This window comes from Cornus florida, unplaced genomic scaffold, assembly GCF_030987335.1.
Source record: "Cornus florida cultivar Cherokee Brave unplaced genomic scaffold, ASM3098733v1 CherokeeBrave_3.0.0_Hap2_Chr05, whole genome shotgun sequence".
In the NCBI taxonomy this organism is placed as follows: Eukaryota; Viridiplantae; Streptophyta; class Magnoliopsida; order Cornales; family Cornaceae; genus Cornus; species Cornus florida.
Window position 1 is genome coordinate 61,787,900 of NW_026775575.1, and position 17,175 is coordinate 61,805,074.

The window sequence follows — 17,175 nt, forward strand, 5'->3', positions numbered from 1 at the left end:
CACCATCCCATACCGGTACATATAATGCAAATGATCCACCAGTGATGCACATTCATTAGAACATCAAGTATATCCATGAACCAGTATAATAGAAAACAGGTATTACTAAGATCCTATTATGCATCCAGTATATGATTATAATCATAAAACTCCTGTTAAATTGTTATAGTACTGTTAAACAATTTAAATTATCCACATCTATCCAATTGACAAAACAGAAACTAAATCAGTTCATCAATTAACAACCATAGCAGGGTATAATGATTATCAGACTTATGAACTGAGCACAAAATACCATTCAACCCAAACCATACCCTCATACTAGTTTATTTAAATCATTAAAACAAAGACTAGTAATGTAAACCTCCTTAACCCCCTGACGGCATAAAAATTTATGTTTGCATCATATGACATTCTTTTAATCCTCTAACTTAAAACCTGTGCTTGATATAGTATAACACAGAGAAGTCAAACTGTACCTCATATAAGTCCCCAAATGGTACAATATACTAGCCCATTTAACTGGTGAAAACAACCCAGTAGTTAGAACTTCCTCCACTCCTTACAGCATGCAACTATATATATTTAAAATTACATGTCAACTACAACCACAACCTAACCAACCCTCTTGAGACTCATATATATCCTAGATATCATTGCTATAAAATCCCAACAATATTCGTTATATCAGTTCATTGAATTTGCGGAAACAACTAGCCTTTCCATCTCCCTTCCTTTTTTCCGTACAGCACACACATTAATAATGTTTATGTTTATGATGCCCCTTAGAATTAAACCCTAGCATAAACCAACTGTTTAAAGGTTCCAATAGGTAAATTTTTAAGTATTTAGAACCCCCTTTATTTTCCAAAAACTCTGTTTAAGGCCCCAAGGTCAAAATAAATACTGAAAATACCTCCGAAGGGGTATCTGTTCAAGGGAGCCGGCTCTTTATCTTCCAGAGCCGGCTATCCATGCCAGCTCTACTTTAATGGGAGCCAGCTCCCTCACTTAGGGAGCCGGCTCTCTCCCCTTGAGAGCCGTCTCTACTCTATGCGTCTTCTCTATTTCGTCCGGTTTCATTCTGCGCTTTCGGCGAAGCTTCCAGTCCCTGTCCCAACACTTTTAACATCCTTAGGGTCTAATTTAAATCTAAATAGTCCTAGAAACTCCTCACATTCCATTAGGAATTAAATTACAGAAGTTCAATACATAACCAAAATAATTTATGCGTGAACCGATTTCAGTTATTTAAAACCGGCAAAATTCCAAGTCTCTGTCCGAATTGTTTTTAAACTTCTTAGGGTCTACTTTAAATCCAAATAGTCCTAGAAACTCTTTAAAACCCTTATGAATTGATTAACAAAAACTTAACACACTCGGAACAGTTTTAAGACCAAACCAGTTACAGTTTAAACAAAGGCAAACAACGAATTACAGTTTGATTTAATTATGCATAACACATCCATTTTTAATGTTTAATTAACGTCCTAGAGTCTATTTAGAATGCACAGAACACAAGTTTACAGGAAAGAGATAGACTGAAACTTGCCTTGAGATTTCGGTGTGAAACCTTAAGTGTCGTTTCTAAGTTTAAGTTTCAGGATTCTCCAAGTCTGTTTCCCCTCTGCTCTGCTTACAGTTCCATCCAGAAGCAACCCCTCTGTTCTTCCTCCTTTAGCCTCCCAGATTATATTTCGAAACTCTCTCTATTTTCCTCTAAAAATACTATTTCATGAATAGGGTTTTTTTTTTTTTTTTTTTTTTTTTAACAGACGTAAAAGAACACACATATATATAGCCGTCTATAACACCCTAAACCTATTTCCAATCCTAACATATGACAGCTAAAAACTCATACAAGAAAACCCTAAATTTACACTCTATATAAAACCAAAAACAAAATAATCCATTTAAACCATAAATTAATCAAATAATTAAATTAACTCACAAATAAAACATTTACAGTTAAAACCACAAACTAATCAGATAATTTAAATTAAAACAATTTCAATTCAATAATTAAATTAAACACATAAATAATAATTAAGCAATTTAAATTAAATACACACAACTAATAATCAAGCAACTGAGCAAACACACATAAAATAAAGTTCCCACATAAAACAATCAATTTAAACACCTAAGTCATATAATCAAATAAAAAAATAAAATAAAAACCAAAATGCAAAGTTAAATTCCCATTTTGTCCTTTTGAAAACTAGGGGTATTATATAAACAAATAAGAGTTCTGATAATTTATAAGTGATAAACATTGAGAAAAATTCAAACACACATAAGTACCTGGTCAATTACAGAGTCAGAGAGAGAACTCACAGAAGATGGGTACGAAAAAGATAAAATAAGGATTTTGAGGAGTGAGGACAACAACTATTAGTCGACGGTGATGCAATTAGTTTGTCAGTTTGTGTGAAGGTGGAGGAGATTCGGGAGAAGGTGAAGAACAGAAGGTTAGGGCAAGAGGCAAGGGCGGAGTGTACTAAAATGTTTTGGGGGTGGGGGGGCAAGTGTACTATATATATATATATATATATATATATATATATGAATACTAATTTTTTTTTTTTTGGGGGGGTAGGGGGGGGGGGGGGGGCAGGCCCTTATTGGCCCACCCCTCCCTCTGCCCCTAACAGTGTCGACGTTGATTTGGGTTTATTTGTTGGAATCGGAGTAGTTTGTTCGTCGCCATTGTCGTCCGATTTGCTGCTGCTTGCCATCTTTGTTTGAAGGGCACCAAGCTTACTGTATATGCATATATTTTAGAGAGAAAAATATGGGCAGTTTTGTCTTTTAAAGTTTGTTAATATTTTGGTTTAAAATGAATTTAAAAAATGAGGGTAAAATTGTCTTTTCGCATACTTTTTAACGGTGTTAATGACAAAAAAGTAAAATTGGACCTAAATGATAGTAATTTTCGAAAAATATTTTAAGGTGATATTTGACCAAACCTGAAAGGATGTCAATGAAATTAACCCAAAAAGTATTTATATTCTTTATCAATATACCCTCTTATATAAAATTATAAAAATTAGATAGTCATTTAAAAATTATATATTTGTGGTTATTCCCACAATTTTGGACAGATAAAATTGATCCTATTCCCCATTCCAATTCTGAAAAAAAAAAAGAGAATAGAAATTTTAGATTGATTCGAGTGATATAAAATTTTGACCATATAATTCTCATAAAATTATTTCTAAAATGGTTAGATGGTTACTTCAATATTTGTGTTCTCCCACGTACTATCATGCCTTTTTATTTTATTTTTACCTTTCTTACTTACTACTAGTACATGATAATTTGACCCAATGATTGAAAAATATCTTTCATTTTCTCTTATCTCCTTATTTCCAAATACTCCGTTACAAGTCTTAACAGACGTCACGGCCCGATTGGGCTCTGTTAGCCCACCGTTTGCGCCGAGATAGATAGTGAAAACCACAAACAATTCCTCTTTATCTGTAAATTATCCTTTCTTCTCTCTCCAAATTTTGTTTCTCTGTCTATATATCTTTATCTGTATATATATATATATATATATATATATATATATCACCCTCTCTCTCTTCTCTGTTACATATCACTCACTATTCTAGGGCTTCTACAAGCTGTGAATGGACTGTCGTCTCTCTTACAACCAATCTTCAGTTCTTGAAGCTTTACCTACCACGGTGAAGAAGAGCGTTTCAATTCGCGGTACTATCTGTTCAACGCTCAACTTCGCCGGGGATCGGCGATTCGTCCGGCCGATCAGTACCGTTGATCGGAGGAGGCGGAGAGCGTCGATTGTGGTGGCGAGTGCGGAGGCGAGTCACTGTGAGTTCAGTAGCTTGAACACTCCGCTCGAGCCGAAGACCTCGGTCGGGAAGTTCCTGAGCAGTGTGTTGCAGAATGATCGCGATTACTTTCAGGTCGCGGTTGCGAAACAGTTGGTGGAGTTGGCTGCTGAGCGAGACGATGCTGTTGCTCGCATGAATTCGACTCTGGCTTCTTCTGAAGCGTGGCTTCACAGGTTTGTGATCTCCCACAGAGTATTTTCTACTTCAATTTGTCAACACACACGCACACACACACACATATATATATTTTTGTATATAGTTATAATCAAATTGTTCATGCTCTTTTGTGCATTCAAGACTTGCTTTTGAATTTTGGATATGCTTGAAACAGTCATGTTTTGATGGTTTTGTTTATGGGTTTCTATTAAATTTCTGGTAAGCTATGTTTGCGAGCATGGATGAGGAAAATTAATTCGAACTTTAAACTAAATTTTCTCTTATGTGATTGAATAAATCCTCCTCTCTGTTGTGGTTCAAAGGCTCCTTCTCCTTCCCCTTCTTCAATCTCCAATTTATAGTTTTCATATAGAAATCTATCATGAAGGATAGAACACATATATCTCAATGCACAGAAAGCAATATCATTTCATTGGTGACAAAAAAAATCAAAAAGGTGAAAGTTCCTTGATAATCTCCTCTCATAAGGACAAGCTTTTTATTCAAGGTTGAAGATTAGAAATCCCCTCACCAAGCTTATGCAGCACCTCATAAGTGGAAGCTAGAGCGGTTCAGTTTGTCTACTTTTACTTCAATTCATGGCTATACTACCTCGTAATTTATGACAGGATGAATTGTAGAAATCAGTTGAACCTAATGCTTAGAGCAATCTTGTGCTGTATCGAGATTCTCTTGGGCCATTTTATTGGTGTATAAGGATCAATTGTAGAGGGAATTGATCAACAATTATTGTAGAACATGAATATGTGTTTGAGCACTCAAATTATGCCCATTTTGATCACAAATTTTTAATAATATGTGATCATTTAAATTGGTAGATGCCCAATCATTTCATATCAGCATTTAGCCCAAATGAATTGATGCTTCCATTGTTTGAACAAGGGGAATATGTTTCTTTCCACTTGTTAACACCTTTTACTAGCCATTGTAAGGGTGTTAAGGTGTACTCTCACTAGTTACTACCTGTTCCCTGCAATTTAGAGAACTTTTTTGGGGAGAAAAAGTTACTAAATCACACTCTCAACTAGCAAAAGACCAGTGGAATGCGGGGGAGACAAATATATTTAATAAGACCTAAAAAGATTGAATTTAAAATTAAAACTTTTAGAACACAAAAAATTCAATGTATTGTATATGAAGTATAAACCACCTAATAATCTGTATTGGTTCTCTATCAAGGAACACATTGAAAGAGTCTGATATTCATTGCACAAATTTTAGAACTCATAACATTAAACATTTAAATTTAGTTAATGTTATTATTAGTATTATTATTATTATTTACAAAAACAAATTGTGTCAGAAAATTATGTCTCTGAAACTATAAGGTCTCATTTGGAAATGCATTAGTGTAATTACAACTGGTATCGTCATTCTAGTTCTATGGAATAAATATACAACCTTGTTTGGATTAAAATTCTCTAGTTTTATGGAATAAATATACAACCTTGTTTGGATTAAAATTCTCGCATTTTGAAAGAAGAAGATACTCTATTTTGGTGGTTGTAGTATTAACATTTATCAGTTAAAGGGTTTTCTGGACTCGTTTATTTCAGTTCACAATATTTCCCAAGCGCCACATTTTAGTGTGAGGGCACCCCTAAAACAATGAAGTCTGCTACATACACACATACATAGAAAGAGAAATATACTAGTGGTGGTTGGTAACGGAGCATGGAAATATTCTCCATAAATAGTTTACCAATGTTAGCTGCTTTAGAAGGATGCTTTAGAACAAAAATATGATCATATGGTTGATAGTGTTTTTTTTTTTTTTTTCCACCCGGTGAGGAGTAGGTGATGATAAATCAGATTGCTGATAGTTATAACTGCTATGATTTATTCTTTTATTTGTGGCAATGGTGACTGTTTTTAATTAAGCTGTTAAAACTGCTATAATTTATTCCTTTATTTGTGGTAATGGGGACAGTTTTTAGTTAAGCTGTTGCTTCTCCATTATTAGGAACAGATACATCGCATTCAACTGCATATTGCTTGAAATTGCCCGACTTTAAGAGTGAAAGCTTGCAGGTCTTGACTTGTCATTACATGAATGACAAATTCATCAGGAAGCATGGAGCTCCATGGGAATGGCATGAATGATAGAGGTGTTCTACCCATCCCCATGTAGCCTTTGTGTTGCAAGTAGTCATCTCTATGAGAGTAAATGAAAACTTGGAGGGATGAAGCTACTACCAGGAGAAGGGCCAACAGGAATTGCCAGAGATAAGAATATTTAATGCAGTGAAGTATCTCCAAGAGAATTTTGCATTTGGCCTAAGAATTATCTTTGATTTTGATTAATTTATTCTTATATTTGTTGAAATAATTTTTTTTTTTCTTTTTTCCCTGGTAATTAGAATGTGTCTGAATAATTAAAGCACCTGTTTTGAATTTGTTATTCACCAAGGACTTTCTGCTATGATTGTTATAAACTTGTCATTTTCTTTCTACCACGTGGGTAGTTTGTATGATTGAGTTAGTGATTCGTTCTAAATTCGAATGAACTTGACCTGATTGAGCCTTTGCCTTGTCTGAATGAGCCACTTGTCAATTGCCTCTAGAAAATTTCCACTTTAGCCCTGCAATTATCTTTTATTACATAATCTAGATTCTAGTGAGCAGTTATCATAATCCACCCTCCTATCTATCTTTTTCAGTGTTGTCCTCACCTAAGGTTTCTTTATTGTCACTGGATGAACGAGATCTAGAAAAATTAATCATAAAATTTTTCAAGATTGAATCCATATTAATAAAAATCTTAAGGAAGATTTGAGCCTAATTATTAGCACCCTGGAGAGTCTCTCCATTGAACTTTTTCATTCAGGAAAAGAGTTGTCTTTCTTCAACAGTCCCTACTTTATTCTGTGGAATATTTATCTTCTTTCCCCCGTGTGCCCAGGCAAGTATGTTTGCAGTTGTGCACAAATTAGTGTGCTAACACCCGTGCATGGAAATTACCTCCATGTATGGCACTCAATGTACTGAATGCTTTTAGGCAAAACTTGGGCCATTGCCTCTTCAGGTGAGGAAGCACTTTTGATGAAAAGCACTTGAGCAGTTACTCCATCATTGCTTCCCTCCACCCCTCTTCCCCTGCTTATGTAGGTGTGGGGGTGGCCAAAGTAGGCCAACCACTTGAATTGGAGGCATCGTTGTTGCCTGGTTGGCATTTTGACATGAAAATCTACACAAGGATAAATCAATAAATGCTGAAAAGCCTGAAATACCATGATACGATTAAGACTGGAACTGTTTGATCTGTTTATTTATATAAGAAAGAAGCAGTATGTTTCATAATATGTTTTACTAATATAAAGATATTACTTGTGAATGCCAGGAGGATTGCTGAATTGAGAGAATGTGAGTGCCAAAGTGCAGTTGAAGAAGTCATCTACATGTTAATCTTCTATAAGTTCTCTGAGATCAGTGTTCGTTTGGTTCCGAGGCTCTGCAGATGTATATATAATGGCAGACTAGAGATATGTCCTTCAAGGGACTGGGCGCTCGAGTCGATTCACAGCTTTGAGGTCTTGGAGATGATAAGGGAACATCTAACCACTGTCCTTGGCTGGAAGAAGAACTCAAATGTCAGAGACAATTGGGCCACAACTGAGATCCAGCGGGTCCAGCTTTGCCGAGTGTATGTTGCTTCCATATTGTATGGCTACTTTCTGAAATCTGCCTCCTTGAGGCACCACCTAGAACTAAAACTCTCAGAGGTCAACTATGACCTTGGTATCAACAATGATGATACCCACTTTCCACTTTCAGAATTGTGCTCCCCTGGGTTAAAGAAAATTGCATTTGGTCACGTTAGTAGTGTGCGATCCACATCAGTAGGACAAGAGTCATTCAACCGGGGAAAGAGACGTGAAAAACTGAGGTGTTATGTCATGGGGTTCGACCCTGAGATACTGCAGATGTGTGCAAAACCAAAGTCGAAGGAGGCAGTACATCTGATCGAGAAGCATAGCTGCGCGCTCTTTGGGGATGAGAAGACAGGTTTGCTCGAGACCGATGAGGTGATCTTGACCTCGTTGTCAAGCCTGAAAAGGCTGGTTTTGGAGGCTGTTGCTTTCGGTTCCTTCCTTTGGGACACGGAAGAGTATGTGGGCTCTGTATATAAACTTAATGAGAACTAAATAGTTGAAACGGTAGGAGATGTACATACAAGTTTTCTGCTTGACTCTGGCGGCTTGCTTTCTGTGAATTTAAAGATGTATAGTATATACTTAATGTAGAAATAATGTAAACAAGTTCTAAATAATTGCTGTGTTTGTCGGCTCCTTTAAACGAGTTTTGGTTACTCGTGTGATGCCATGATCTCCTTTCTGCTCTTACATTATACAAGAATGGGTTCGTAATTTGTATAGAAGTGAGAAAACCGCAATCGTTGTAGTGGTGGCAAGTGCAGTCCGACGAGATGAAGCAATGCTCTGGCTTGCATCAGGTGGCTGGGTGGTTTTTACTGTACCAGATCTTTGTTGCTTTTCTTGATCATTGGAACATTGAACAGAGTAAGACTTTGATGAGGTTCGTTTCCTCATTCATTAGATCAATAATGAGTTCTCACAATCCCAGGTTTCGAGTGAGAATACAATAAACTCACCTAAATAGACCTATTTTTAATTGACAATATAATTGGTTGATAATTTCAAATGATGACATTTATATTACGTTGCTGGAAGGAAGGTCAGGTCTCATTTGAGAAGGTAGGTCAGGTCTCATTTGAGAAGGGGTTGTTGGAAGGTAGGTCAGGTCAGGTTTCATTTGATAAAGGGTTTGTTTGTTTGTTTGTTTTTTTTTTTTTTTTTTTTTTAAAATCACGGTGGTGTCAAGTCTCTTAAAACACCCTTTAATCCATCATCGATTAAATACAGTCTCCCTGTCTTACATGCACTGAACAATTATCGATCAAAAAATAGCCCTAAAAAGATTTGAACTCTCTCAAAAAGTAGCCCTAAAAAGATTTGAACTCTCAGATTACTTAGATCGAAAAACTGAAAATGTAGCAAGGATATACATAATTTTAAGTCAATGATCTCCAACATTCTTTATTTTGCCGTCCTTAATTACCTACTATAAAATCACAATCCTGCAATGATATTATTGGACCACAAACATTTAACTAATAAACACACATCATGATCCATGCAAAACCAAACATAAAATTCATTTTCAAACTCCATGTAAATAGCATTAAAATATGACCTCAACGTAGACTTGCTAATTAATTTTGTTTAGGCCTCCTAATTTATTTAATTTTTATTATGTAGTGTACCATGCTTGCAATCACTTAAAATATTACATTTGTAATGTTATTCTTGATGACTTTGACTTCCTAAAATGTGCAAACATCAACAACTCCATATAATACTACACGCAAACACATCATCTCAGTGAGTTTCAACTATCAAACCACATAAACTAATCGTCAAACAACACCATCATCTTCAAAAACTTGCATATTTTTTCAAAGTGCCCTAACAAAATAACAAGTCTCTTCAAAGAAAAAAAAAAAATGGCTGTTGTGATCGTGAAGATGATTTTCTTTGCCGTGAGCACGTTATCAAACCTCATTTCGCGCCTAGTCTTCACCGCGACGGCCTACCTTCTGGTGTTGGTGATCCAGGCGTTCAAAGTCCCCGGCCAAGCCATCCACGGCGGACTAGAACACGTTGCGGATTTCGTCAAGGGGTGCTTCGAGTACTTGCTGGAGCTTGTGATGGAGGTCGTGAGTTCCCTCGTCTCTAGCCTTTTTGATTTTCTCTTGGAGAACATTTCCGGGACTGCAGCCGCGACAGGGTCGGCAATAGGAGGACTGGTGGAGCAGACCAGGACCTCCATTGATGAGTTGTTTAAGGAATATTTTCCCCAGATTTTGGAGGGTTTTGTAGAGATGGTTTGGACTATGGTGATGGATTTGTGGAACAATTACAAGGATGCTATGGGTTATGTTACTGAAAATGCTTGATGTATATAGTTTTTATCTTAGTGTTCTTTGTTGTAAAATATATTTGTATCAACTAGATGAAAAAAACATCAATAGTCCAAAGATTTTACGTTTTAATTAATCAATTTTTAGCACAAACACAAAATTACAAGCCCTCTGAAATAGCAACTTAGGAACTTTGTACATGTGAGATGGCAAAAACAGAGAGTCAAAGAGAACTTGTTAGAGAAATTAGATAATTTTTTTTTTTGGCTATACAATAATACATGCATGCCCTATGTTTATGGGGAAAAGTTCGGGAATAATTAAATATGGGAGATTGGATTAATTCCTATAGTATAATTGAATGAATTGAGTTGTAGACATGAAAGCGGGAAAAATTGAAGGGGTCGTGCAGGTATTTCGAAAAGGAATTGATCTCTTAATTGAGACAGGAAATTCGATCAACTTCATTATCTTTTGAATTTATCATTTTCTCGTTGCAATTGGGCCATGCCTATCTAGGGTGGTAGATCCAGACACCTCTAGACCGAGCAACTTGGCATGACACCAGATTCTAACGACTCTAATACTAGTGATTACAAATTTGATGTTTGTCCTCTAACTAAAAAACTTAAACTATTTGATAATATTTATCCATTTCACTTATCATCCGAATCCAAAAGTGGGACTCCAATGAAATGTGAATATCAAAGAAACAAAAGCAAAGAAAATAAGATTTTGTGACTTTTACAGGACTTGTTGGAGGGGAAAGAGTCCTTCGCTGACTTGGTTCGAAATTGTAACTTGGAAGGGAAGGGAAGGGAAAGGAAAGGAAGGTTCAAATTCTTTAAATTTGGGCTAGGTTCTGGGCTTAGGCTAAGCCTGATCCATGTGCAACCCTATGAATATGATTTGTCCACAAAATCTGGTAGGATAAACATAAAATGGTTGAATTAACTATGGACCAAAAAACTTGAAACATGAGCAGACATAATTGGGCCTGGTTTGGTTTGGTTTTAAAATTGTTTGTTTAGGTTTTGGGCCATTGTTTCAACTGGTTGTGCTTTCAAAATTTCTTTTCAACACCCTTCGGCCTGGGCCTCTTTTTGTGGAATGCTATGTACAAGTTTTTGTTCTAGAGCAACTCCAATAGTATCTTTAAAATTTGGTCTTCAAATTTGTCACGTCAAAGTATTATTCAAGAGTAACATCAACATTTTGGAGTCTTCAAATTTTAATTATTGCATATACTTAAATGGTACATATTTTTTCATTGTTAGGAAAAAATAAAAAAATATTTTTTTGGACTAATATAGCCGTTAAGGCCATGTTTGGGTCAGACAAATAGTGCCTAAAACGGCTATAATGCCGGTAGGAACACTGATTTTTTTTAATATTTTAAATATACACTTTTCTCCATAAAAAAATATATATATTTGCCCAAAAAAATCCTATAGACAGGGCCTTAACGACTCTTTGGTTCAGTTTTGTTAAGAAAGGGGAAAAAAAAAAACACAAAAAAATTGGTTTTTGAAAATTTTCTTCCAGCCAAACACGCCTTTAAATGGCCACAAAAGTTAACAAAAAAACAAAAATGCACGGCCCACAATCGCTATATGGATCGCCAAAAATGGCTATCCATCCCTCAATCTAAAAATCTTGCTCCACAAATGACAACCCACAATGGAGTAACTAGGTAGCCATTTATAAGCAAAAAACACATAATATTTGAACTCTAGAGTTGCTCTCATACACTCATTTAACTGAAAATGAAAAAAAAATAAAAAATAAAAACACACCAACGATAATCAAGATAATGCTATATAAAGTTTTTAAACTAAAGTATGATATAATTTTTTTTCATGAAGTAATTATTTCATATATTTCTGATCACTTTAAAATAATTTAAATAAACCACCATCATTCAAACATGTCAACACAACTTTTTTCCGTGCATTCAATTTCCCTTTTATAGATATTTGAATAGTAGAAGGACCCAGAGTATGAGTTGACATTTGAATAGCATGAGTATCTTTAAAATTTGGCTAGCATGAGTATGAGCCGACATTTGAATAGCATGAGTATGAGCCGACATTTGAATAGCATGAGTATCTTTAAAATTTGGCTAGCATTCAATTTCAGTTGACTAGCATGAGTGTTTGAAAATTCTGGTTTTCATTTGATCAGTTCGCGTGTTTGAAAATTCTCGTTTTCATTGTAGCATAGGGGGTATTTCCGTCAATTCACAGTGTATGCGTGTTTGAACATACTCAATTTCATTTGATTAGTATACGGGTATTTACGTCAATTTACATAGCAATGGACCATGATACTAATTTATGGCGCCTATATAACGCCACATCTCAAAATCAAACTTCTGAATTTGCAATTGGGTCCTTTGGTTGGTATTTCATCACTTGTTTCACTCTTTGTCTCTCTACACACACACACACACACACTCTCTCAAAATGGCCGGGCAGAAGCTTATGAATGCGGTTTGGTTCGAGGGTTACGGTGGAGGTGCTGCTGGTTTAAAGGTAATTTCATATGGTCCTGAATTTTTTTATTTTTCCCTGATTTTTACCTAATTTTTACATAGTAAATTCACTATTTGACTAGAATGAATTATTTCAAATTATATCTCAATGTAAATTCACTTTATGATTGTCACAAATTAATATGTATATAGATTCCCTAGTGAGTGATTAAACAATAATTAAGATGTGGAACTGCAGAGTCAAAAGTCAATCTGGTTTTATGGTTGGAAAGTAAAAAATGGAACTGTTTTTTTAGTTGATCAGGAGATTAGTGAGAAGATATATACATATATATATATACTGTCTTTTGTTGATTCGAAAAAAGGGCTTATTTTTAAGGTCCATAGAGATATAATTTTCTGGTCACAAATATATTTATTGACATGATAAAGACTATGTATGATGGAATTCGCGTTTCAATTCAGTTTAAATTTTGAACTAATATTTTTTAAAATTTCAAATGTAAGGTATCGATATGGTGTTTTCAAACGGAACATAAGTTTATATCAAGGATCATCATTAAGTCCGATTTGGTTTCTTATGTCTCTTGCAGCATGTTAAAGTTCCTGTTCCTGCTCCTAGTAAAGATGAGGTTTTGCTAAAACTGGAAGCAACAAGCTTAAATCCAATGGATTGGAGAATTCAAAAGGGCATTGTGCGCCCCATTTTACCCCGGAAATTTCCATATATACCTTGTAAGTTGATTTGTAGCCCATATCAGAATCCTTTTTGCTTCTATAATATTTATTTTCTGATCTTGATCCGTCATTTAATCAGTTTGAACTGGGCACTGTCCAACCTCAATTGTTTGGGTATTTCAAGTGCTTTTGTAACACACTGAATATTGGTTCTGAAAAACCTTGTGTCCAGTGAGAGAATGTATATATGTATACATATATTATGTGTGTCTGATGTTATTTTTTGAGAGGCAATCGTTGAACCACACAGTTTGGAATTGGGAAAAAAAATAAAAAAAATAAAAAGAGGAAAAATGGTTTCCCTCTGCAGTATCCAGTCCTTAGCATAGCTTTTGTTTTCAAAATCAACAAAAACATTGTTTGATTACTCAATTCAGCCCTTAATTCTAAATGTATCAATACTTATCCAATTATGTACGTTTGATAACGCACTTTGAATATCGCTAAAAACGGTAAGCGTCACTTAAAATTGGGTAAAATTTTAAGTGACAGAGTCATCACTCATCACTAAATATTGAACGCTGAAAATTTAAAAAGATTTCAAAAAATATTTGTTTTTTTAGTACCACTTAAAAATTTCAGCGCTTAAAATTCATCTTTTAAAATTTTCAGTACTTAATTTTTAGTTTTATCAAATACCACCCAAGTTTGATATATGCAAGTAACTATAGTTGTTGGCCTCACGGCAACTGACCTTGTTGTCAAAAGGATTGCGGGGGGAAAACTTTGATAACGCACTTTGAGAGCTACATTTTTTTTTTTTTTTTTTTTGCTGAAGCTGTTTGGCAGAGAGGGAAAACTTTGATATGCATCTAAAATGGAAGGAAGGGATGCAATCAAGGGTTCAACTCTTATTGTTATTATTCAAAGACTAGAAAACTTCTTTGTTTTTCAGAATTCATATGGTATTGTTGAAATGATATACTAATTTGAGTTTAGGGTTGATTCTTTAACTTGGCGGGTTGTTTCCTGTCCGGTTTCTATTTAGTCGATACCTTATGTTTTCAACCTGATTGTGTTTTTGTTTTCTAAGTTTAGAGAAGCATTGAAGTTTATTTTGTGTGTTGGAACAGGTACTGATTTAGCAGGAGAGGTGGTGGAGGTTGGAGCTGGAGTCAAGAATTTCAAACCCGGTGACAAAGTCGTAGCCGTGATTAGCCATGTTGTAAGTGTCCTACATCCTTGTTCCTGTTTTTTCTTTCTTCTCTTTTTTAAGTTCACCTTTCTTCTTACTTTGTGTCCTTGAACCATTGTTGAGGCCATGAAGCTGAACTTTTAAAATAAATAGGCATTGCATGTTATCAAATTATTGTGTGTAAAGAAGATCATATTATTTTTAATTTTTGATTGAACTCATGATTTATTTGGCAAGTACATATCTAAATGGCCTAGAAATATATAAAAGATATTAAAGGTAATAGCTTAGTATTGGTCTGCAGGTGCCAATGGAAGATTGTTTCCTTGTGCTTTTGAGGCTTAGAAATATGTTATAATTCCAAACCTGAACGCCTTTGCCTTTAAGAACACCAGGTACTACTCAATTCTAAGAGAGAGTTATAGGATCAATTCTCTAGTGTTTCTCCTCTAAATTCTAAAGTTATCTGCCTCCGAGTTTAAATTATCATTTGCTTTCTTATATCAACGAGAAGCAAAGCCTTCGCCTAGCTACTTACGAATTCTGTTTTTCCATTGTGCTCTATCTAATGCCATACCCTCAGTCAAACCACATGTTATCGTATATTTTCTTTCTTTCTTACATCCAAAGTAATCTACAAGTCTTAAAACTGATGAAACCGATGAAAGAAGAAATAGCACGAAAAATTGAAAATAGCATCACTCTGTTTACTGCCTTTATAGAAGCATATAAAGTTGACCTACTGCAAACTTGACAAATTCCTCTACTTATATGCCCATCATTTCACTTACCAAGTGAAGAGTATTTAGTCTTCCTTTCTTGAATTTTTTTTTTTTTTTGGGTTGTAACATGATCGATGTGGGCAAATCTGATTAGCATCTGGTTTGATTATTTTTTCCATTAATAATTTTACCTTCATGGGATTGAATGACAGGCCGGGGGTGGACTAGCTGAGTTTGCAGTGGCCAAGGAGAGTTTGACTGTTCCAAGGCCACCTGAAGTATCGGCAGCAGAAGGTGCAGCCTTACCCCTAGCCGGTCTTACAGCTCATCAGACTCTCACTCAGGCAGCAGGGATCAAGCTCGACGGTAGCAGCCCACGAAAAAATATTCTAATTACGGCTGCCTCTGGTGGTGTGGGTCATTATGCAGTTCAACTAGCAAAGCTTGGAAACGCGCACGTTACAGCCACATGTGGGGCACGCAACATGGATTTGGTGAAGAGCTTAGGGGCCGATGAGGTCCTCGACTACAAAACTCCAGAGGGGGCAGCTTTGAAGAGCCCATCTGGCCAGAAATATGATGCAGTTATTCACTGTGCCTTGGGCTTTCCTTGGTCTACCTTCGACCCTAATTTGAGCGCCAATGGGAAGGTAATAGATATCACCCCTCGCCCTAGAGCCTTTCTGACATTTGCGTTCCAGAAACTCACCTTCTCAAAGAAGCAGCTGGTGCCGCTATTTGTGACACCCAAAGGTGAAAACCTGGATTATCTTGTTAAGTTGGTGAAGGAAGGGAAGCTTAAGTCGGTGTTTGACTCAAAACATCCTCTGAGCAAGGCTGAAGATGCTTGGTCTAAGAGCATCGACGGTCATGCTACCGGGAAGGTCATCGTGGAGCATTAAAACATTGTATGTTAAATTGCAAATCTTGGCTAACTAATAGGGTATGCGTGTGAATCATGTAAAGACATAATTCGCTTGCTCTTAATGAAGATTTTTAATGATATGCGGTTTTGCACTGTGTGTGATGTGTGTTTTTTTTTTTTTTTAATGATAAACCACTCGTAATAGTATGAATCCTTGCAGGATAGGGTTATACTGAGAGTGTCGAACCATAAGGATTGCGGCAGTTATTCCGTTAATATATTAGGATTATTTCTAATTTAATTTGAAAGAGAAGTTTTAAATTTTAATTTATTTATATCTAACTTGAACTAAGTAATTGGAGAGATCAAAAGATAGAGAGTCTAAAGTATTGACTTCACCACTAATCCGCTTTCCAATGGTTAATTAGACATATTATTAGGATATTTTGTATGATCAGAAGATGTATGGTTACAAGCACGTAACATAATTTATAAAGAAAAACTCGTATGTCTAGGGTTAAGCATAACCCATCTTTGGTTAGCATGGATCATCTACCTAACTACATTGAATTAAGGGGTATAGTACGACCCATCTTCCCTTAGCATGGCCTATCAAACCCCTAAACATATGATCATTAAGCACCATTGCATGATAAACCTACCCTATAATCACAAAGCTAGCATGGAATGGAAGATTGTCTTGAAGAGTAGGAGAGGATTGGTTTGCTGCGTTTTTCAGTATTCTCAACACTAGTTAGTACTAATGAGACAATCCATGTATATACTCCATCCATCTGTCCATATTAATAGTTCATTTTAGTGTCTCAAATTAAATGTCTATTTTGAAATGTCAAACAAAATAAATGACATTTTTCGATAATTACCTATTTAACTTTCAAAAATCTTACAATTTGGTGTTATATATATTTAAAGTTTAAAGGACAACTTAGTAATTTAAAAAAGGAACAATACATTAATTGCATGTTTCTTTAAAAAGTTATAAAATCAAAGATGAACAACTAATAAGGGACGGAGGGAGTAATTTGCTTCTTAATTCCTTCATGGCTTGATGAGAGAGAAAGTTATCCATTGCTGAGTTTTGATATTATAATCAACTAGTATATTATAATATTTCATCAATTAGCTCACCATTTCAATTATATATGTGTGGAAAGTATTACCCACACTTTTGGTAAAATGTCTGCCATGGACGTACAACAGGGATCGATATATGCAGGTGAGG

At 35.4% G+C, this 17,175-nt stretch overlaps 2 protein-coding genes across 3 annotated transcripts; both read left to right on the forward strand.

Annotated features, from left to right (window-relative positions):
• Positions 1-3,471: 3,471 nt before the first annotated feature.
• On the forward strand, positions 3,472-8,333 carry LOC132306626 (UV-B-induced protein At3g17800, chloroplastic). Of its 2 annotated transcripts, XM_059804089.1 has the most exons (3): positions 3,894-4,033; positions 6,069-6,281; positions 7,378-8,333. In XM_059804089.1, the coding sequence occupies exons 2-3, from the start codon at positions 6,277-6,279 to the stop codon at positions 8,180-8,182; spliced, it is 810 nt and encodes a 269-aa protein (XP_059660072.1). In that variant the 5' UTR covers positions 3,894-4,033; positions 6,069-6,276; the 3' UTR covers positions 8,183-8,333. The 2 variants fall into 2 exon arrangements, with proteins under 2 accessions (XP_059660071.1, XP_059660072.1); XM_059804088.1 differs by lacking the exon at positions 6,069-6,281 and having other exon boundaries at positions 3,472-4,033.
• A 4,036-nt stretch (positions 8,334-12,369) lies between these two features.
• LOC132306627 (chloroplast envelope quinone oxidoreductase homolog) lies at positions 12,370-16,070 on the forward strand. The gene is made up of 4 exons (XM_059804090.1): positions 12,370-12,512; positions 13,066-13,207; positions 14,284-14,375; positions 15,280-16,070. The coding sequence occupies exons 1-4, from the start codon at positions 12,444-12,446 to the stop codon at positions 15,967-15,969; spliced, it is 993 nt and encodes a 330-aa protein (XP_059660073.1). The 5' UTR covers positions 12,370-12,443; the 3' UTR covers positions 15,970-16,070.
• The last annotated feature ends 1,105 nt before the right edge of the window (positions 16,071-17,175 follow it).